This window comes from Nelusetta ayraudi, unplaced genomic scaffold (assembly GCF_046127955.1).
Source record: "Nelusetta ayraudi isolate G7.1 ecotype Tasmania unplaced genomic scaffold, CSIRO-AGI_Nayr_v1 ptg000127l, whole genome shotgun sequence".
NCBI classification, from domain to species: domain Eukaryota; kingdom Metazoa; phylum Chordata; class Actinopteri; order Tetraodontiformes; family Monacanthidae; genus Nelusetta; species Nelusetta ayraudi.
The window spans coordinates 1,382,564-1,405,217 of record NW_027466177.1 but is presented as its reverse complement, the minus strand read 5'-3'; the positions used below and the strand labels follow the sequence as shown (position 1 = coordinate 1,405,217).

At 46.6% G+C, this 22,654-nt stretch overlaps 2 protein-coding genes across 3 annotated transcripts; one reads left to right on the top strand and one right to left on the bottom strand.

Annotated features, from left to right (window-relative positions):
• Positions 1 to 9,900: 9,900 nt before the first annotated feature.
• armc1 (armadillo repeat containing 1) lies at positions 9,901 to 18,230 on the bottom strand. Its single transcript, XM_076050384.1, has 7 exons — positions 17,975 to 18,230; positions 17,131 to 17,337; positions 16,125 to 16,216; positions 13,994 to 14,186; positions 13,455 to 13,571; positions 12,794 to 12,868; positions 9,901 to 12,305 (listed from the first exon to the last, which is right to left on the bottom strand). The coding sequence occupies exons 2-7, from the start codon at positions 17,290 to 17,292 to the stop codon at positions 12,114 to 12,116; spliced, it is 831 nt and encodes a 276-aa protein (XP_075906499.1). The 5' UTR covers positions 17,293 to 17,337; positions 17,975 to 18,230; the 3' UTR covers positions 9,901 to 12,113.
• A 224-nt stretch (positions 18,231 to 18,454) lies between these two features.
• mtfr1 (mitochondrial fission regulator 1) lies at positions 18,455 to 22,648 on the top strand. Of its 2 annotated transcripts, none has more exons than XM_076050383.1 (8): positions 18,455 to 18,607; positions 19,000 to 19,111; positions 19,216 to 19,314; positions 19,866 to 20,002; positions 20,146 to 20,381; positions 20,506 to 20,776; positions 21,091 to 21,265; positions 21,465 to 22,648. In XM_076050383.1, the coding sequence occupies exons 2-8, from the start codon at positions 19,076 to 19,078 to the stop codon at positions 21,510 to 21,512; spliced, it is 1,002 nt and encodes a 333-aa protein (XP_075906498.1). In that variant the 5' UTR covers positions 18,455 to 18,607; positions 19,000 to 19,075; the 3' UTR covers positions 21,513 to 22,648. The 2 variants fall into 2 exon arrangements, with proteins under 2 accessions (XP_075906498.1, XP_075906496.1); XM_076050381.1 differs by having other exon boundaries at positions 20,503 to 20,776.
• Positions 22,649 to 22,654: the final 6 nt, after the last annotated feature.

Genomic DNA, 22,654 nt, shown 5'->3' with positions numbered 1-22,654 from the left:
TGGGACATAGCTAAAAAAATATATATATACAATAAAAACGTGCATCTTTTCATGTCATTACGCAGATATTTGTGCATAAATAAATGTATTTATCTACCTGTGCAGGCGTTCTTTGCAGCTTCCATTGCTCTTCAGGTTCATTTGACTTGCAGGCTGTCTCGTGTACTGTATGGCTGACCTGCAAACAAGCAGACTCCACAACACTCAACAGCTAGATTACTAGACGCAACTGTATCCGTGACAAAAAAGGCCGCACCACAACAAGGCCACAATTCCTGTTTGCTGTTGGACACGATCGTTGTCATTTTGGCCTCTGGCTGATGTTCTCTCCCACCAAAGGACTGTATTAATCATAATCACGCAACACCATTAGACTATGTCATTCTATTAAAGAAATCACATTATCATACATTTCATTAATTAAACCCGTACCCAGTCCATCCGCTGCGAGAGGCGACCCATCCAGATAGCGGGAAGCAGAGGTGAGCCGTGACCGGGTGGGGGAGGGGGAGGTGGAAGGAGCGAGGGGAACTGGGGGGTGTCGAGGTGGCCGAGGGCACAATGCCTCCCCACTCCACTCGCCATCGCTCCAAAGTGACATCAAGGGGACGCATTTGCATTTTGCGGCCGTGTCGTATCGCTGCTGGAGGGTGAGTCAATGGCGACTGATGACTGAGGTGTGGTGAGAAGAAGGTGGTGAAGAGCAAAAGATCATCCTGATGAGGGTCTGGGGAAGGAACGCTCCACAAACAGAGGCAGGAATTCCTGCGATGAGCAAAATACTGACATCACGGCACAAAAACACAACCTACTGCAGTATCTTGACAAGAAATCTTGACAAATTTTACACACTGCTCCTTTACACAATTTTCATTTTCAATTTTTCATTTTTTCCCAGTTTTTAATGAACCCAAGCCACATTTAAAAGTTTGGGGGTTGGTTAACGTGGATGCAAGCGAATTGGGGAGGAGATATGGGGGCCTTTAACTTAATCTTCAAGAACTATAATGATCTGCGCTATTGAACACCTTCACAGAAATGCACATTTATGTCAATGATTATTCATATTCTGTCTGGAAATTCAAAGAATGCATCACTTGGTGATATGCAAATACATATAAAACTCATGCCAACTTTAATTAATTAAAATGGGAATCACAATACTATTTCTAAGGTGCCAAGTCAAGTCTCCCCCTGCTGGCCATACTACTCACTGACTTTTTCTTTTGGGGGGGGGGGGGGTCTTTGGGATGGTGCTCCCATATCAATATATTCTTTTTTTAACAGCTTTGCAAAACTGGATTGTCAACCTTCCACAAACATGTGCAGAAGATGGATACCTTCAGTCTACTGATGCATCTATATATCTCATATTCTTTAATGATCTCTGTGGAGGAACGTCGCTCTCTTCACTCTCAGATGCAGACAGTGAAGCGGCAGTCAAGCATGAGTCGTATTATCCTTGAAGAGATTAATGTTGTGGATGGAAGGAAGAGGGTAATGGTGTGAACAAAGGCCACTCATTCTCCCTTTGTAACCGGAGTAACTATTTAGTTGTTGTTTTCTTTTCAGGTATTCCCTAACTTACCAACAATTCAGCATTTTTTTGTTCATCAAACACGGCAGCTTTTTTTTTTTTTAACCCTGTTCCTTCGGGATAAATTGGGTTGAAACTGCAGGGTTGGCGTTTTTGAAAGTCAGTGAAAAGTGATGGATCAAGCTTGTCCTCCATCATCTCCACCTGTCTGAAGGTTGCGTGAAGGACAAAGCATTGCGTGGAAAACAAAACAGGAGGTGCGAGGAGCCTCTCTGGAACCGTTTGTCACTCTAATATTTGGTAAATGTGATAATTAATACTGTAATTTAACTAAACCCACTCGGTGAGGACTGTAATTAAAACTGATGTACCTACTTAGCGCACCAAGCATCACAGGTGGGCCCAAATTAATCTGCAAATAGAGCTAAATTGCCTGTGCTTAGCGTTTTCGTCAACGTCACTCACTTTGCGGGGAAGTATCTGTAATTCATTCCGATTTAACAAAGTCATAAATCTGAGGTTAAACGCGGCCTTGACAACAGACGCGATGACAGCACGAGACCTCGTCTCGCCGTCCCAGATGGGATCCAAAAAACTTGGCCGAGACGTCCTCAGACAACTGTTTGATGCAATAAAGGCACAAGAAAGAGATTCAAACACAGACTCTCTTCTTTGACACTGTCGTATTTTTTTTGAGAGTTGTAGGGGAAGGGGTTGAAGAGAACTGCTGTAAAAAAAAATGGACTGATTTGATCTGGATGGGGCACGAATGAATGAATGCTTTTTCAAATGTGACGTGCAAGGCACTGAAGCTGCAACAGCATTAAATCATTTTAATGTCAGTGCTACTGTAGTATAGCATTAAACTATCTAATAAATACATGCAAAATGTTCAATGCATGACATTTTGTCACAGAGTTACTGTGATTTTGTACATTTTAGAAAGATCTGCAAGTGCAGAGCCTCCTCCAACATACACAGCATTAGCGTGACTAAAATATTTTTTTCAAAAATATCCTATTGATGCCTTTTCTTTACTACGCATGTTTCCTTACAGTGCATTCAAGCAGCAAAAAGACAATTCCTCATTAATAAAGTCTTTAAGGATCTAAAACACTAAAAAGTCAATCCACTTGCTATTTATTCTCGCCTTTTTGTTTTGGTTGGTGCACAAAACCAGCAGGCACATCACCATTGCCGAGCGCAAACAGTGGATCAAACTCCACCACAGTCAAATCAAAAGAAATAATGACGCGGTTATGAATATTTAAAGTGGCCATGGCAAATAAGGGAAGTAATCAGGAGTTTCCATCAATTAGGAAATTGTGATTTCATGATAATGAGAGATCCTCAGCTTTTTTTTTTCTTATGAATTATTTATAGACAGTAGTGGGAAAAGTTAAGCATCAAAACATAGTGTGTGTCATTGCTTATGCAATTTTTGTGTTTAAAAAAATGAAATTTGTCCAGATTCCAAACAACACCAAATGTGCAGAACTGTGAGCTCTTGTATGGAAACGCTGCACATCAGAAAGACACGTGAGAAGGAGAATACAGCGAAGACCCCCATCGGCTCACTAAAGAGCTTGATGGGGTCTCACTAAAAGGGGTTAACATGACGGGGAGGGGAGTGGATGGGGCATGGGAGGGCAGTGAGTCAGAAAACAAGAGCAAAACAAATCTGTGATCTGGAACTGGGGGAGAGAGCAGCCACTCAGGAGGGATTAATGAGAAGTAGGCGGCTGTGAAATTATGTGGCCTTTGAGTGGGGAGAATGGCCCTAGCGGAGCATGGCCCTGAAATGAGGTGAGACAAACTTCACCTGATCCACAATTAACGGCATCACGCGGATGGGTGGCACGGGGGGTCACGGTGGAGGGAGGGAGGCAGGGAGGCGGAGGAGGAGGAGGAGGGGGGGGGGAGTTTGGAGGAAACAAAGAATTACAATTCACTTTGTGGCAAACCTGCACCCGTTCAAAAAACGGATAAAAATGATAAAGACAATAAAGCAGGCAGGAGTCGATGAGGAAACGACGCACCTGTCGTTAAGGGAGGGGGGCGGGGCGGCCGGGTTGGGTTGGGGGGGCTTGTTTGAAAGATTTACGCCTAATAAGGAGAGACACTGGCAGGGGACGGAGACAATTAAGAGAAAGGAAAAACATAAATAAAAGGATGGGAGAAAGAGGGAAAGGGAACAGGCCAGTGCTGATTGCACAGGGGGGGAGGGGGAGCGGGGGTGCGCTGAGGAGCTATAACTGGAGCACAAACGATTGCACGGGAGTAAGAACACTTGTTTGCAAGGACGACAATCTTTTGTGTGCTTTTGTCGTCTGCCCGGGCCGCCTTTTATCTTTGTGTAATTCTCCTCGTCTGATGAAATGTGTTTAAAGAGATGAATTGGGATCGGAGGAGCCGTCCTGACATGATTATGAGGGATTCATCTGCAGCCATCTGCCACCGTTATGAGGGGGGGAGGGGGGTGGGGTGGGTAGCAGAGAAACAGAGAGGGGGGGAGGGAGCGGAGACCTTCTGTTCAGCGGCACTGCCACACACACACACACACACATGCACACAAAAAAAACCCCACCATTACACAGGCCTCTGGCCCCCCGTTTAACATGACGGCTTCCTTTGCAGCGGCGTTCAAGCGCTGCAGCTCCGGGTCTCGTGAAAAAGAAGCAGCAGAAGCCACTCGTTAAAAAAAAGAGAAAAAAAAAGAAAAGAAACAAAGCTCCCTCTCTCGCTTTTTGTTTTACACGTGTCACGACTACATCGGAGGTCCCGTGTCGCGCAAAAAATAAAATGGAAAAAGAATTCCGTCCTACGCTTGAGCCGCTCGTTCGGGAAACGCGCAATAAAGCACACAGGAATCCGGGTAGAAAAAGGGGCCTTTGTGACATCACAAAGGGTAGGTGATAGCTCTCACGGTGAAGTCATTACACAAGCACGGTGCGCCGACCTTTGACCTCTTAACATCACTTTAAGACCAGGGCTCACCCTGGAGGTAACCCATGGCTCCAGAGTCACATGAATGGCCACCGGTTTGCTCCACTCGACTGAAATAACAAACTTTGTCAGTTACTAATGTTAGTAGTAGTAGTAGGAGCAGGAGTAGCATTAATAATACTGATCTATGTAAAGACGCTGATTAGAAAGTTCTTAATAACGATCAACAATGACTAAACAAGGTTGGATAAAACTCAATTTTAGACGCAGCTGAACAAGTTGTGCTATTTTTTTGAACAGTCCTGTGAGCTACTCATGTGGTTCTTCAGAGCTACCTGGTGTCTGTGGCATGGATGTATTATAAGAGCTGGATACCGGACTGGCAACGTGGCGGCGTGCCGATCTTTCCCAGTGGCCACTCGAGGTATTGCAGCAACTTCATTGAAACGAAACAAGGGGCTAAATCAGTTTTTCTCAAAGTGGGTGGCGCAGAGTTTCTTTCTCCAAGTTGGGGCATGACAGAGAAAGTTTGAGAACCACTGCCCTAATGCCATGCAAGTCTATGGGGTCAAAAGTCAACTTTGTCCTAGAGACATGGGACCACTTGCAGGTTCATCGGGATCCCTCAAGACACAGCCACGTCAAATTTGGGGCTTCTAGCCCATGAGGAACCCCGAAACCCTAGCCCTATTTCCAGCAGTAACCCTAACCCTAACCCTAATTCCAGCCTTATCGCTAACCCTAATGCCATGCAAGCCTATGGAGTCAAAAGTCAACTTTGTCCTAGGGACCACTTGCAGGTTCATCAGGATCCCTCAAGACACAGCCACGTCATATTTGGGGCTTCTTCTGAAGAATTTTCTTCCTCCAAGGCGGGGCGTGACAGAGAAAGTTTGAGAACCACTGGGCTAAATCAAGATCCTAAACAGTTCTTTGCTGACAAGCTAATTCACGATGCTAAACTGCTGCACCGGGGCTCTGGCATGAAAGATCCTTTAAAATCGTCTTCAAACACAAGCGTCAACTGAGTGCAAGTCGCACACTGCACACCAAGTGGCATCTCCGAAGCGAAAAAAAAAACACACAAGCGCCGCAACAAAATATCTCCCAGGTTCCACTGCTATTAAGGTCCGCAGTGGAAATCGCACCTCCTGTACTCCGTGGCGTTCACACCACAGTTGGAGGAGAGGCCGCAGCAGATGGGTCCACTGCTCATCACAACGTCCACTTGTTCTTAAAGTGGGGAGGGTGGTGGGTCTGAAGTTGTGTAACAGCGCTTTCGGCGGCTCCGAAAATTAAAGTCACACGTTCTTTCCGTTTTCTCGGGTTGAAATATTTATCCGAATCGTCTGTGGATTAAGGAAAAAAAAAAAAACGCAGCTAGCGCACATTGTGTAACACGCCGACGTGATCTTACAGCGGAACAGAATGTGGGCAAAAAAAGAAAAAAATCGTCACAATTCATCACTGTTGCTGCCATCGAGGAGTATCGATGACTGTCGTGTCGCTCTCTAATCTGTCAGCTGGCGAGCATTTCGCTTTTTTTTTTTTTTTTGTCATCTTACAGTTATAAAATCCCAGTGATGTAAGTTTGACGGCCGATTTTCTTCTCATCTGGAAAAATCCGCCGGCTCTTTTGCGTCTTCACCCTCGGCCATCTCTTCTGTATTACGGCTCAGCGTTCCGCCACTGTTTAATTACGCGCTGGCTGCTGTGGGAGGGGGATGGAGGAGGTCCTAATAACCTGTCAGTGGGGTGGGGGGCGGGGGGGCGGGGGAGGATGGGGTATTTGAATGTCACACCATATTGTCGGACCCTAATGGTGGCGGGCAGGTCCACTGATGAGCCGTTTTGGGTACAATTACGGGGGGCGGGGGGGGCTCCCGATTTTCAAATCACAGGTCCGGATGAGCTGAGGTGGACGTGCACACGCGCACACTTGTTGTATGCTGACCCTGAGCGGCCCACCCATCTTGACACGTGAAGCGGATGACCCCCCCCCCTCTCCCACACCCACCCACCCGCTACTGAAACAGTTTAGCCGCGGCCTGATCGCCTTTTATTATCCCCCTAATCCGGATATCAGCGGTTTCATCAAGACGGGAAGATATGCATATCATGAATTATTTTGACACCGGGACCTTTTAATTTTCGCCGGCGATATTTCATCCCACCAATCAGCGGCCCGGAGTGCTTGTCGGACGCGGCGGTGTCAGAGGACAGGCCTGCCCCCCCATCATCCCCTCCCCCCCCCCCCCCCCCCACCCCCCACTCCCACCCTCTCTCCCAGCCATCGGGTGGATCCAAATCATCCGGGGGGACAGTAATGAGCTATGGCCACAATTATGAGCTGTCTGTGTGCGCGCCTGCATCTCATCAAGCCCCCCCCCACCACCACCACCACCACACACACACCCCCAGTGCAAGCTGCCTCGCGAGAGGATGGTGGGAGAGGAGGGGGGGGGGGGGATTACACAATGCGAGACGTCAAGGATGTTGCAGTGAAACGCTGAGATGCAAATCACCTCGAGAGGTCCAGTGAGGGCGGCGTGATGGGTGAATGCTGTGACTTTCCGCATGCCAGCAACACCAACTCGGCCGGGCCGAACTCTACGACAACTCGCAAAATTAAAGTCTGGCTCGCTGAATTTTCTCTATTTTCGTGTGTCCTTGGCATTGTCTCGCACTCGCTGATCTGCGCATTTACATCAGGCCTCTATGAATCTTCACAAATCTGACATAAATACTGCTCGTGGCAAAGGAACGCTTTTTCCTGTGCCGTGATTGAAATGAATGCCACAATGAAAATTAACATTGATTTTTATATTTCTGATAACACAATCACCACGTCAAAGAATGTATATCAGACAAATATCTGGAAATAACTGCCACAAACAAGGTCAGATTTCTTTTTTCCAGTCATGTGTAAAATGCAATGGTGATTCCATCACAAGAACCACATTTAATGTGAAATACAAATACGTACTGGTGCACAGCAACCTTTTTTCATAAAAGGACAAAACACAAACATTCAGCAAGGCCACTTTGCAACAGAAAATGAATTAGTCAACTTGATCCTATTGCTAGGAAATTAAGCACCATTAAGGTGTTATGAAGGTATTATTAATGTGAAGGTATTATAATGAGGTATTAAGCACAGCTGTATGATACCTCATTTAGTGTACACCTGATGACAGTTCATTTAGAAATACCAGTCCATGTATGTGCACCCCTTTAAAATGTCCATTAAAATTGAAAAGACGGAAATGAAAAATGACTGACAATCCTCGTGGATTTTTTTTTTTTTTTTTTTTTTTCCTTGACTGAAATCCGTCTTCTTCAAAAAGCTTTGACTGACAAAGTCAAAATTCTGCCCGCCGCTGTTAGAGACAGAAAATAAAGTGTAATCAAGACTTTTGATTCAGGACTTTACAGCCACATTGGACTTCCTGACGTCTCGACGGGGACAATCACAGCTGCCAGCCGAGCTCATCTTCCACTGTGTATGTGTGTGTGTGTGTGTGTGTGTGTGTGTGTGTGTGTGTGTGTGTGTGTGTGTGTGTGTGCTTGCAGAGTATATGGACTGTGGAAACTTAATACCTGGTGTCTTTACTCAGCTCCCCGCGGAGCCGGTTATTACATGAGCAAATTGGATGCTCGGAGCGCAAGTCCGTGACCTTCCCTCATCCCGGATGTTGACCCCTGTATAAAGAGAGGCATTACGTCTCGTTACACAACAACACGGCGCCGGCGCCTCTCTCCCGGGATAAAGAAAAATGTCTCAATTAAATCTTCCCGGGGCCCCCTCCTCTGCGCAAGAGTTATCGCCGGGCCCCTCGGCGGGCTCTGATCGCTGCACTCACACGTTGCCCAAAAGTTATTTGACATAAATTGCCGGAGTCACATCATTTCCTGCCACGCCGCCGGCGGGATTTACGGCTGATCCCATTGACTGCGAGCCGAGCCCCCGATAAAAATCCCCCCCCCCCCTCCTCCAAGAGCCCGCCAGGCCCTGAGACGCACCTGCCGGGGGGAAAAAAGACCCACACCATGCAGATTAACTGTGCAAATACACACAGGTGGAAGGGCGAGCACACATTAATGCATGCTTTTATCAAAGAGGGGATGGAGGTAAAATGCTGCCAAGTGGCAGCAAAGTTTGGTTTCAGTGCGGAAATCCTGGAGATCATGACTTGCTATGTGATATTTTTGCATCACACAGCAGCAAAGCAACCTTCAAAGACTCTCAAAGCCAAACTACTGAGAACAACCTCACGGCTGCACCAGCCAGCGGCCGACTTGGGGTGCTGGCGGCATGCGGCCGCAAGTGTTTTTGTGCGCCGAGGATGTTTTCACGCTCCAAACGAGCAGATGGGAGTGCTGCCTCAGCAGGGCTCTGGATGGCATCAGTGAGCCAGGGTCATCTCATTACAAGCAAGTGTTTTCATCAGATGTTTTCAGATTATACTCCGGACCTCAGCGTGCAGTTTCCCTGCTTGGCTTGCTGTCTCTCCCTAGTGGTGGCGAGTGAGAAATGGCAGCACAAGGGCCGCCTTACAGGTCCACTTACCTTTTCATTCTTCTGTACTGTGTGATCTGGTCGGTATTTGGACACAGTTAAAAAATGTTATGTATTTTTCATGAATTAGTTACTACTGTAGCAGGCAGCCTTGCACGAGAGCTATAGCTATTTTCTTTCTAAAATTAAATGTAACAAAAAGTAAAATTTTATAAAAAAATCTTTCGGGGGAAAAATCTGAAGTGTCCTGACTTTATCATTTTTAATAAAGTGATGCTGTTGTTACCACAGCAACAATATTCACGACAGTCATCAGGCTGATCTGATCCATTAGCTTGAAGTAAGAGTAAATATTAGATAGTTGACCTAAAGGTAAATGCTTAACCACAAACCATTTTATTTGAATGTTTTGCATTAATTTGAATCCATATTATTTTCAATAAAATGCATGTGATTAAGACAGACATTTCGCTTCTAAATCGAGTAAATAATTATTATTATTATTAATCTAAATCATGTTTCAAGTGCATAAAAAAAAATTTTGTATTTGCAACAAAATTGTCATTGAGCGTGCTCGTATGACACAGCAGGCCACCCAGGGCCTTCCATCCAGCTTGGCAGAGTTAGTTGCAGCTGCATCTGCAGCAGCGGCAGCAGCAGCAGCAGCTCCGGGGCCTGCAGCTGCGGCTGGCTGCTCCCTCCGCCTGCCTACCAGCGCTGAGGCAGGCAGGGGGGAGGTGGTGGACCGGCCACTGGATTAGCCCGGGGGCTAACCCCACTCGCATGCACCAGTAAAGGAAACTGAATCGCTTAACAGTCACTCTGCCGAGAGTGTTGACACACTCGGCCGGTCAGGACTGGGACCAAAAAGAACGAAAGACTGCAAAGACAAAACAGATAGTATTCGATTTCAACTTTATGATCATTTGCATTAATAGTGTACAGAGAATCTACAGTTCAAATGGCTGCGGTACATTATGTTACATCGGATGAATGGAGTCTGCATGGAGCGATACAGACGTGGCAAAACAAACAAACGGGGGAAATTGACATTGTCGTCGACACATGAGGACGGTTCATAGAAACTATGTTCAAGTACTTCTGTGTAACATGAGCCCGCGGTACTGAATATTAAATATGACAAGATGATGCAAATTTTAGTGGCTGTGCAAACCGGACAAATGGAGAGAACTATGTAATACTGATGGAAATAAAGGTAGTGACAGCGTGTGATTCAAAAATGTTACTCCAGAGTTGATTTTTGCCATTTGATCACAATGGATATAAACTACAAAAAAAAAAAAGAAAAAGATTATTATTGCTTTTCAGCAGAAGGGCCGGCATGGATTGAGAGAACTCAGCTCCAACTGTGCCGTTCCTCCGTTTGACCACCCTTTCAGCAACAAACCCAGCGAGAACAGGTCGGCCTGCTCAGCAGAAAAATAACCCAAAACCGCTCGCGCGAATCAGAGGAGGTGACGGTGAGACCTGGTGTGAGTCATGGGGTAGAGGTGGCTGAAGGGGGGCAGTTACAGCGATGGCCAAAATAACTGTTTTGTCCAAAAGGAAAGATGTTACTGGAGGAAAAAAAATGCATCCAGGGGGACTCAAGGGCATCAGGCACCGTGTACGAAAACATACATGACCCCATGTCTCCTCCAGAGTGTGAGTGATTCTGCAGTTTGTGTGTGTGTGTGTGTGTGTGTGTGTGTGTGTGTGTGTGTGTGTGTGTGTGTGTGTGTGTGTGTTTGCGTCAACATGAGCGTTTCTCTAAGGACACCGTCGGATAAACTGAATGAACTACGATGGAAGCAACACAACAAGACTGTGAGGATTCAGGCGACACGAGCAGGCGGCACATGGCCTCTTCATCATGCTGGTTGACTAAAAAAATATAGAATGGTAACTATAGCCCAGAGTCTGTGCAAATAAGAAATAATAACAGTAGTAATAATAATAATCAACAGTCCATCAAACTGCAGCACTCACGCCTGATTTTCTCAAAAAACGTGGCATCAAAAAGAGTCTAAAGTTGTCGTACAACTGAAACACTGAGGGCTGGTCAAGTAGCAAAAGGGTTGGGTTTTTGTTTTTTTTACTTGGGTGTGAGTGGCGAGCTGAAGGCTGAAGGTGGCGCCGGCCTCCTGCTGGTGTCTAAAAACTACATGTTTTTGTTTTTTTTTCTTCCTGAAGTCGTCTCCCTCCAAGAGCTGAAAAGCCGAAGCGCAGCAGGGGCAACTACTGCTACTGTTGCTGCTGCTGTTGCTGCTGCTGCTGCTGAGGGCGGACCGCTCAGGAAGCTCAGCGGTTACATCTGTCATGATTTCTGATGATTTGAACCAAAGACCGGACGAAAAAAAAAAAAAATAATAATAATAATAACAATAATTAATAAACTAACATGTCCATAAAAGGCACACAGAATAATTACAGATCGAGGCATCGGGGAAAGATTGGCACAAAAGACTTCATGCATGCAAATGAAACAAAGAAAATACTTTTTTTTTTTTTAAATTCGAAAACAAAATTATTAACGGGGAGGAAAAAAAAAAAAAAAAAAAAGGACCACCATGACGAAATCAGTCATGCGAGAAGAGGAGACTCCCAATTAAAAATCGGCTGCAGAGCCATTAAGCACAGCAGAGGAGAAACGTTTCCTTCGGGTGAACTCAAGTCGCCTGGCTTTGCTTCGCAGGTTATAGATACAGTATACGGTTGTGCACGACACCAGCCGGTGGTGGGAACTCGCAGCTCGACACACACACACACACACACACACACACACACACACACACACACACACACACACACACACACACACACACACACACACACACACACACACACGAGAGCCTGGGTTATTGCAGCTTCCACTTGGCAGTCCAGCACTTGTTTGGTGCACGCGGCGCGCGGACCCAGGTTGTGTGCTTTTTGCAGAGCGGGGGGGGGGCGGGGGGCTACGTCACTCGGGCCCTGCTGAGGCTGCAGCTGGATGGTGGATTTTTCTTTTTCTTTTTCTTTAGGGTAGTAATGAGGGGGGGTGGGGGCGCTAAAAAGAAACAGGGGAGCAAGAAGGGAGGAGGAAGGGGGTATTTGCACAGGAAGCGGCGGTCACCAGTAGAAGGAGCGCGTCAGGAAGTTGGCCGCCGTGCTCAGCCAGCCCATGCCGTCCGTGACGGAGCCCACGCGCGTCACCGCCTTGTCCTGCTCCTGGGACGGACTCTCCTCCTCGGGGAGGTAGTCCGGGATGTCCGTGTTCTCCTCCACCAGCACCGCCGAGTCCTCGTGGAACGGCACTATCAGCTGCGAGCAGAGGCAGGGGAGAAACGCACGTTTAAATGACAATAGGAATAATAATAATAATGATCAGAATAATGATAATGGTAATGATAACAATCATCATCATAATGTATTGATGATAATGGCACAATATTTGTTCAGGCAGGTCAAAAGGAAAAAGGAAAAAAGAAGATAAAGCAGTTGACTATCCAAAGAGTGGGATTAAATGAATGAGTAAAGCCTGACCCCTGCTGGCCAAAACGTATAAGACAATCAATGTATTTTAGCAACAATGGCTAGCAATGCTTTCTGTATTCAATTATCCAAACTTAATGTTGAGGGCCCCGTTTTTGTACTTCAACTCTGACCAACCGCCGACGATGTGACTGAAGAAGCAAAGGCGTCTTCACTGACTGACGTCCAGTAAACCTACAGGTCACGTGACCAATTCCAAAGAGACAAACATGAAAACCCGAGGTGACGTTTCTGTACATCTCAGGTGTGCTGCTTACCTCTCCTCCGTCGTCCGTCCTCACCACCTGCTGAGCCGTCATGACTTTGGTGGAGTTGATGGCTGTGCCTAAAGCCTGCGAGAGGGAACACATTTTGTTTCTCTCTCGCACAGTTCTTAAATGATCAATGCAGGCCGTCGCCATCGCATCATGGCCAATAATTCTCCTTCCAGATTGCTGCGAGTAGGATCACTGCACCCGCCAGGATCCTCTGACTCAAGTTTCATTCTTTTTGACCAATTGGTTGTTTTGTATTGTTTCAATTCAATCGGTTTTATTCAAATATCTGAAGACACAACTATTGTTAAATAAATAAATAAATATTGTTTGACAGTAAACTTCTCCGAAAAGAGACACAAGAAAATTGAATATGAGTATTCAATGACGACAACAGTAATAGTCAATCCCTTTTTCAACACAATGAATGCAGCACAAAATGGTGAAGCCATTGAAGGCAATGTGAAAATTACTATTATAAAACATTATAATGACACATTTTTGTTAAAGTATTAATAAAACATCCCCATTTTAGCAATAAACTTCAATTTATTAGGCAGGTACGGCAGCAATTTTCACTTCCAGTGAATTTATTAATAAAACCTGATGAGACTGAAGAGAAATTAGGCTGATTTTTAGGCGTCTTCTGCAGCTGGACACGTACCTCGGCTGTAAGGTCAGAGCGGATCCTGACGACACACCTCTTGACAGCCATCTGGAAGGTGAAGCTGATCACTCCCCTGATCTTCAGCAGCGCCTCCTCGCACAGGCCCCTCCGGGACTGACGGCAGACAGGAAGCGGTTCAGAGACACCCGGTGACAAGAAACTCAGAGCAGCTCTGTCTTTTCTTTCTAATGCTGGAATAATGTTGGAAATGAAGTTTGTGCACAAGTGTTTTTTGCCACTGCTGCTGCTGCTGCTGCAGTTCTGCTGCAATGGCGAACGGGCCCACCAGAGGCCGTCACTCTGCTGTAATGTAATCTGGCTAGGTGCTGGCTCCCCGCCGTGCCGCATTCAGGTTCAATCTCGGCGTCCCGCTGTTCAATGGCTGACATTTACAAGCCGACCCCCTCGTCCCCGTCCGTCCAAGTGCTTGGACATGCGCCGCTAAGCTGCACTGACAAGAGCGCGCCGGCGACGGCAGAACCGGCGCCAAAGCTCCGTAAACAAGGGTTTTTTTTTTAAAGTATTGGTGCGCTCACCGGGTCATCCAGTCCGTCGATGTGCAGAACCACCGTTTTGGCCCGCTTGTTGTTGGAGCCCAGGAAGAAGTGGGCCTTGCGCTTGCAGGAGGACGCCGCGGCCTCGGCCTGATCGGCTTCGTCGTTCCCCACCGCCTGTAAGATCTCGTAGATCTCGGAGGAGAGCAGCTTAGTCTCCCCGGGCGACGTACTCCTTCAGAGAGGAAATAGGAAATGTAGAGGTAAAATTATTGTGGTGTGATTTTGACTTAAACATTATTTAAAAGATTATTTTTGGGGGATTTTTTTTTTTCCATCATTGTGAGATTTTGCAATTGTGATTTAAATACGTCGCTATTCATTTCTCAGTTTTGCACCGCTGCCATATTTATTGTCCGATTAGCAAAACAAAAAAAACCCACAGCAAAGCAAAGTCTTTCAGTAGCCAGCAGTTTTTCCCCATGAGGCCAGTTACAGTTTCTGGTGTTTTGCAAAGGGATCCCCAGCCTTGCCTGCGGGCCATATTCCTTCACATGTCAGCAAGTCATCACTGCCTCTGCAGTGACCGCATGTGACATCGGTGGCGCGGCGCGGCTGCCCTGCGGGAGGCTGTCGCTCCCCAGGGTTGGAAAGCACACTGCCTGGAAACACGTTAGGCTGCAACTCCCTCCAATCAAACAAGAGACACGCGGAGGAGAAAATAAAGCAGAGCCGCGGCCCGTGAGGTGCTAAAGAATCAAACGTGGTATTCACACCTGTTGGGTGCAACTCTGCTTTTACCGCCCTTTGGCTGTGATTTGCCACTCTGCGCAGCTACGATCGACCTCTAAGCCAAAGTCAGACTGACTGGAAAGCTGTCGCCATTGCTGCCAGGAGGGGGTGGGGGTGGGGGTGGGGGCAGTTTATTGCCAACCCCGTCCAGCTGAAGTGAGCGGCGAACTGCAGGGCTTTCTTTTTTTCCCCCCACTTGTCCGGCACACACAGAATCGTACAAGCTGCAGCCGGCCACTGAGAGACAGATCTGCTCCTATCAGCGTGCTAATGGCAAGCAGCGGGCCGCTTAGCGACTCTGTCACACTGCCTGTGGTAGGAGGAGCTATCTGGGGCACGACACCTCTCGCACACACACAAGAGCTGTGTTCTAATCATAGATGTATTCTAAGAACTGGATACCGAACTGGCAATATGGCGGCGGGCCGATTTCTCCCAGTGGCCACTCGAGGTACTGCTGCTGCTGCTGCAAAAAAAAAAAAAAAAAATCCCTTGCGCCCAAAAAGCATTTTTCCCCATAGACTGTAATACAAAAATAACTGCATTTAAAACAGCTGACAGGACGACTGTGACCTGAAAAGCGAAATCAAATCTTTCTATTGTAGATTTTTAAATTTTTCATTTTTTTAAGAAAATGATAAAGGCCAGAAAATAAGCAGAAATGAGTTTATTCCCTGCATGACGTCACAACATCGTACGTGCTGCTGTGTCATAGCTCGTTCTGCTTGGCTGCGTCCTGACGTGTCTGTCAGTGACGCTCTCCAGGATCGTTCCGATTGGCCAAACTGATCATGTAAGTTACAGAGGCATGATGGGAAGTGACACTACCGCGCATTGCTCCGTGGGCCTATTAATGCGGAGGTCAAACACTTTTTCGGCGTATGCGCTAGGCGAGCAACTTCAATAAAATTGATTTTAAGAAATGTTTTGGTGAAATTTGTTCGATGCAGCGCCGTTTAAATTGCACCACAACTGTGATTAGATTATTATGCAGCACTCGCCGAATGCCCCTAAAAACATGGGCAACCAAATCTGCTTGTGCCACATGAGCGTAATCTGCACAAAGCTGACATCTTTGAAAAAAAAAAAAAAACATGCAGAGTCGGCGCGCGGAAAGACGACAGGATGCATTAAAATACATCCTCCCAGATGTGAAAACAGCAGTTTTGACGTTTCGCCACCCTGCGCTAATTCAACTTTAATGGCACTCATCCTGACGCGACGCATCGGGAGACGTCACCCCGCCTGCAAAATCTGCCGACTGCCGTACGTTGTCTGTGCAAGAGCAAAATAATTCCTGGGTTGAGGTTTTTTTTTTTAGGTGGAGAAAGTGCACGGCGGGCATGTCTAGAGAAAAGACGCGGCGATGACGGGGACTTACTTCTGCATGACATTCTGCAAGCTCAGCATCATGCCCAGCTCGCCCTTCATCTTCTCCCTGTTGGCTCGACATTCTGCCAGGTAGCGCACGGCCTGCAAGGACAAGGGCAACGTTATCTATCCGGAGAGCTGAAAGCATAACAGGGCCCATTATAACAGCAGAAGAGAGGGAGCGCTGAAAATGGGAGCGCTTGTGCAGGGGTTAAAGGTTATATAACCAGCGTAAACACACACGCAGGGACTGAGACTGTGTTTAGGACTAAATCCACTGGGCCAAGTGTTGCGTTAAAGGACTTGTTTACCTACAATACAATCCTGTGCTCAATATGGGGGTAGTGGCGGCAGGGACAGGCCGCCAAATCAAGTCTCACGAGTTGCTTTTACTTCACAAAGCAGACAGTAGATGTCACCAGTGCGCACTTTTTTCTGTGTCTTTTAAAGGCCCTGTTGTTTTAAATGCCATCATGTGTCAGCTTGTGACATACTGGTGGGACACGTGGCCTTTGCACCATAAAAAAAAAAAACACTGACACTTGAACAACAAGAGGTGCGGTCATAACAGACTGGGCAGAAGAATAACAAAAGCAGGTAAGTTACTGCGTGAATGGTGTATAAAATGCAAACAGAATGCTTTCAATGTTACATATTATACCCATATTCACATGTTTATTTTCCATCACCAACTTCCAGCAATCAATTGGGGCTTCAAAGACACTGATTTTGTTGTAACTTTGCTTTTGTTCATTTTCAATCGACATTAAAGCACATGTTTTTTTCTACATATCCCACAATCTATTTTTTCCTCCTATGAGGTGGCTCACCAAAACACTCCATCCATCTGCTGCTGCTCCTCTGTCAAATTTTAGAACCCATTGTGGCCCCACCAGTCAAAACGCTTGCCCACCCCTAGTCTAGATACACATATTGTAGTAAAACACCGGTGTATTTTGCATGTTGATGCGGTCTGTTTAAAAAAACACAACGCAGCGGAACTTGAGGTGTCTTACCAAGAGTGCAGAGTAGACGACCTGCGGGTTGGGATGGTCCAGGAAGAGGATGAGGCCCGGCAGACAGCCCTGGTCTTCCACAATGGCCCGTCTGTTGAGGGGGTCCGCGGCCAGGTCACGAAGCTGGTTCACCACAGCCAGCGCGTCCATCTCTGCACTCATGGTGCCTCCCGGCTTGAGGCCACGCACATCAAACCAACCTCCTCACTGTTTGGGAAATTTGAAGATAACTTTATTTAAAAGGGTGTGTGTGAGGGGGGGGGGGGGGGTGAATCAATAATGCTCTCCAAGTAGCATTTGAAATGATGCCGTGTGGTGACTGAGAGTCCCAATGACATCTTTAAATGATGCCGTCATGTTTTATAATTAACTGTGTGCAAAATACCAATTCATTTGTCGTGATTTAAAAAGCATAATTGCCAGCAACAGTACATCTTGGAGGCTAAAACAAACTGTTCAGGGATCTCTAAATGACAAACCATGTAAAAAGAGCCGGCACTGATAAAGTAATAAACTTTGACAACAATCAGGCCTGCCTTAGCTTTATGTCTGTACAAATGTAAATCTCATTTGGTTTGACCTAAATGTGGTTAAACGTAAAATGCAAAAAAATATGTTTATATCGTGCTTATGGGGATAATCTTCAAATGACGTCGTTTATCGCGATTCGCAACGGAGCCATAAACACGATCTAAAAACGTGCGTACGACAAACAAATCGGTGTTAAAGGGACATATTTCGCAAAGACAATGCGTCCGACCCCCAACCTCACCTCAAATTACGCCCTGTCGTACAGACACGACTCGGCAGCTATGCTAGGCTAGCTAACGCTACTATTACATACCTTCAGGGCAGCTCTCAGTAAAAACCAATGGATAACAATCGCAGACTTCGTCGAGAGCAGATGCGCAACGAGAACCAAAACAAGACACAGATGCCTCCTGAATCAGACACGAAACCAACTATAGGACAAAATAGATCAACTAAGAAAATGCCCGTGCTTCTTTCTTTACTTCGGCTTCTTAAGCTAGCAGCTGTGTACAGTGTTTGGGTTTTGTGTCACATCCGTAGGTGTAGCTGTTTTGTTAACCAGCACAGCCCATTTTCCCACAATGGATCCCATTTTCTCCGAGCGAAGCCATGCCGGGAAGTCTAGGGAGATATAGCAAGCGCTCTTTAGAGCCTGGCGTGTGATTGAGCAATATAATTTGATTGACTGATACAGCATCCAATCGTCAAACAGCTTAGTGTCGCCTCGCGTAAAACCTAATGTAATTGGTATTTTGTGCTGTCAATTTTAATAAGTGACCAATAGTGGTTTCCCATACTCACAACCGACCCTCGCCTTCCCCGCCATGCGATTGGTTCAAAATGTGTTCCATACACATCCCACAGTCTAAACCTCTCTGTCGGTCGTAAATGTTCACTTTGGTGTCAAGTTGGGACAGAAAGTTAGGAACATACCGCTTTAGTTTTGGTGAGTGGCTTCCGAAACTAGATACACTCGATTGTTTAATCGTGTAAACTCAAAACAAATTGTTTTTGTGGACCAGACGTAGTAGACGTTCCCGTGTTCGATACGTTGTTAAGTCGGCGCCCGCGGTGAACGTGTAGCTGTTTGCGAGCCCGCTGTAGTTTTTTTTCTTTTTAGCGTTAGCCACATTGTAGGCTAACTAGACAGCCAGCTCGCTTCACCGTAGCTCAGACGTGAACCCCTCTCTTTAACAATGTGATTGTCTGGCTTTTGTGCGTAATTTCAATCGCAAGATAGGATTGACATCCAGCGATATGTTTTCAAAATATTCTGTGTGTGATGATTTAAGGTTCTGTGCGCAATCCTGAGTTTCTCACTTACTGGTTTTCTTCCAGATGCCCGTTTGGTGACGATGTCCTTGTTGCTAAGATACGCCCATGTACCCTAGTGGAAAATAAACAACCTTCAACCATGAGTAAAGACGAGGAAAGGATAGAGCTGGACCTGGTATGTAACAGTCTGCAATGTATATTATATAAAACAACTTTTCTTTTCTTTTCCATTGGTAGTCACTTGTCTTGGATGTGTTGTTTTTCATATTTGTTTTTCAGGCTCTTGGATCAGCCAAACCCTATGGGTCATCAAGAAGTATTGTGAGGAGAATAGCGACCAGTCTTCCTCTGAAACCTTGTCCAAGGGTCCATTTTCAGGTGAGGGAACGTCACCAGAATCACAAGCCGGAGCATCGTCTCCTCCTCTGGTCCTCTGCACATCTCCTGGCTGACTTTACACCTGAATCTCACACTTCTGAACTTGTTTACCCTGGGCTGTCTACAATGTGAACCATAGACAAATGTGTTATGTCATCACTCGGGGCCATGTTTTCTGACTGATGGAAATCCTAAAATAGAAGTCAAAAGCTCTGGGATCCTGGAATTCTGTGTTTTTTGTTTTGTTTTGTTTTTTTAAATTGAACTGGACTTCTCTTCACTTTCCTGCTTTCTTCTTTCTCTTTCTGTGTCCTGCCTAGCTCGGAGGAATGCCGTATATCTGCTTTAGGTCACTTTGCTCAGCAACGATTTACAACCTTTCGCTTTCCACACCCTCTTCCTCTGATCTCCCCTATGATCGTTCATTTTCTTGCCTCACAAACTTGTAAGTCGAAATGCAATATCGTGTTTTCCAAACCAATTTCCAATGCACCTTTTCACTTCCGTGCAAACGTTGAACGCGGCTGTCGTGTGCCCTCCCCCCCTCGCAGCTTTATCCGTACAGCGAGGATGCGGGCGTGCTCATCAGCACCAGGAGGCAGAGCGGCTTCGTGGCCTCGCTCGCCGACATCGGCTGGATAGACAGAGAGGAGGATGAGGATGATGAGGACTTCATCAGCGGTAGCAGGTGGGACTCCTAACCTCCCACTTTATACCCTGTAGAGAAAACACATGCCAAAGAGTTTTACAATAAAAATAATAATAATAATGATAATAAACTTTATTCTGTTGAGTGTCAATTTTAAAAAGATGTCTGTTCTACCGGAACAGTTCAAGGCTCCCACCGGGACTCGTGCACCGAGCCCGCCAACCGACTCCCGAGAGAAGCCTCTCGGGCCGTCGGCGGTCGCTGCCCACCCTGCACGAGGGTCCGCGGGACCCCCAGGCGCCGACGGTGGCCAGCGACGAGGCCATCCAGAAGATCAGCGCCCTGGAGACGGAGCTGGCCAAGCTCCGAGCTCAGATCGCCAAGATTGTCCTCATCCAGGAGCAGAGCACGCAGTCCGGTATGGACTCTGTCGTCACGTGTTTTCTGATGCAGTAGTGGGCTTTCGCCACAGGGCGGCAGCACGATCTCGCTTCAAGCGCCGCAAAGAGCCCTCCTCTTTTGTCTTTGTCTTACCTCAGCAGCCGCTGCAGGAGCGCCTCCGCCGCCCCCTCCTCCACCCTCTGGCTCTCAGGTCTCCCCTCCCCCGCCACCTCCCCCCCCTCCTCCCCCACCACCGCCGCCACCTCCAGCACCAGGCCTCCAGCGGACATTTTCTGCCATCGACCTGATAAGGGAGCGCAGAGGGAAGAAGAAGGGAGAGCCGACGGTTGTGAGCGCCAAGGCAGCAGAAATCCCCAACATGCTGGACGTCCTGAAGGACATTGGCAAAGTCAAGCTACGCTCAGTCAAAAGGTGGGGCCTTGAAATTGAAATTGTTACACCTCACGCGACTGTGGTCTTGAATACACACGTTTGTGTTTTCTGCCAAACATGTTTTATATTTAAATTCTTCAAGCCACCTTTCATAGAAAGCATATTTACAGTTATTTAACCCCTTTTGTATCTTTGCTGCATAATTACATATATCTTGCTCATATATTCCATGTCTTCAGTATCTATCTGCAGTGTGGAAAGTTGTAAAGATAAAAAAAAAAAATGCATGAGAAGGCGAGTCCAAACGTGTGGCTGGTCTCACGGTTTGAAATGTGTGTCGACCTACCACACAGCAGCGACGCCGACGCCAAAGCCAAGTCCAGCGAGCCGGCCGACCCCGCCGCTCTCATCGCCGAGGCCCTGAAGCGCAAGTTCGCCCACCGCTATCGGCACAACAGCGAGCGGGACGACGACGAGGACTTCAAACTCCCTGCGCAAGACGCCAAACCTCCCGCAGACACGCCGCTGGTAAGGAACGGAACCGTGTCAAATCCAAACAGCGTTGCTCGACTTCCCATAATAAGTCATAAGGTCTATAAACCACAAGTCCCAGCTGTGTTCCTTCACCTTGAATTTGAGTGTTTTTTTGCGCCGTGTTGTTCCGGGAGCCGAGTTTGCTTACGTTTTCAAAGGCCACTGACATCCATCTCCCTTCTGGTTTGGACAGTTTGGCCAGTACATGTTGAAACAAACTGGAAGGAGAACGCTGCTGTAAACCCGAGCGGCAAACACGCTCAAGTGCCTCATCCGAGTTTGTGCCGAGCGGAGGGACGAGGGATTCTGCTGGAGGGGACGACCACTCCCTCACCGTCTCACTTCACCCGACGGTCGTCTCGACCGCCTGGTTTTGCACTTTCCTAATTTATATAAGTTTAGTTGTTTTTGTTTTTTTCCATTTTCCGGTCAAACTGAATGTTTTAGTGTTAGTTTTAGTCCTCATGCATGTATAAGCAACACTACAGAACAGCCAGCATTGTGGCACAGGGCATCGAAGGTGAATGCCGTCTTTTTTTTTTAATGGTGGCTAAAGACAAGTCTGTTCCATATAGGAAAGTGAGCACTTTCTTACAGGGAGAATACTAATAACTGTCTGTGTATATATATATATATATATATATATGTGTATAATAATCTGTAGAGCTAATTTATGTTGGGGATCCTATTTATGTCGCCGTTAAAAGTTTAAACTTTAATTTAGATTTTTAACCCCGTGTCGTAGCTCTTTCCACGCGACTTTTGTGCTTTAATCCGTCGTGTCGGCGCCAATTAGTTCCAATTGCCATCTCAGCAGGAGCCCTGCGTGTTCTCTGCTGGTTTCAGTGCACACACGCTAATTGCCAAAGACATTCCAGGGATCATGCGTTTGAGTTCTTTGCCTTTTCGCCGCACAATCTGACCGTTGTGACTTTTATTTTATTTTTTCCTACTTGGGTTTAGCATGAGGTTGGAAGGCGTATCTTGTTCTGGTAAAGCTTTTATTTTTTAGATTGCTTGTGTTACTCTGCATTGTTTTGCAGATCTCTCACCAGTTACTGTGAGTCTGAGCAAGCTCGTAGCTTTAAAGTTGGAAAATTTAGAATTTAGGCCTCATTTGGACGGGCCAACCTCACATCGACGCCTCGGTTTCTCAGCAGTGTTTGGACAGTATTTTGTGCAAAGTGACGGAGCGCTCAGTATTTCTGGGGCGTCCGCCAGTCGTGCCAGTGTTTCTGCTGCTCTCATGAACCTGACTAGAATCACCGCATTAGAAGGAGAACAAGGTCACAGTCCTTTTGAATAGAGTTTTGATAGAAATCAGTGAAAATGACACTTAACTGTTGAATCTTTGAATAAAGTTTTATGATCTGAAAATCTTGT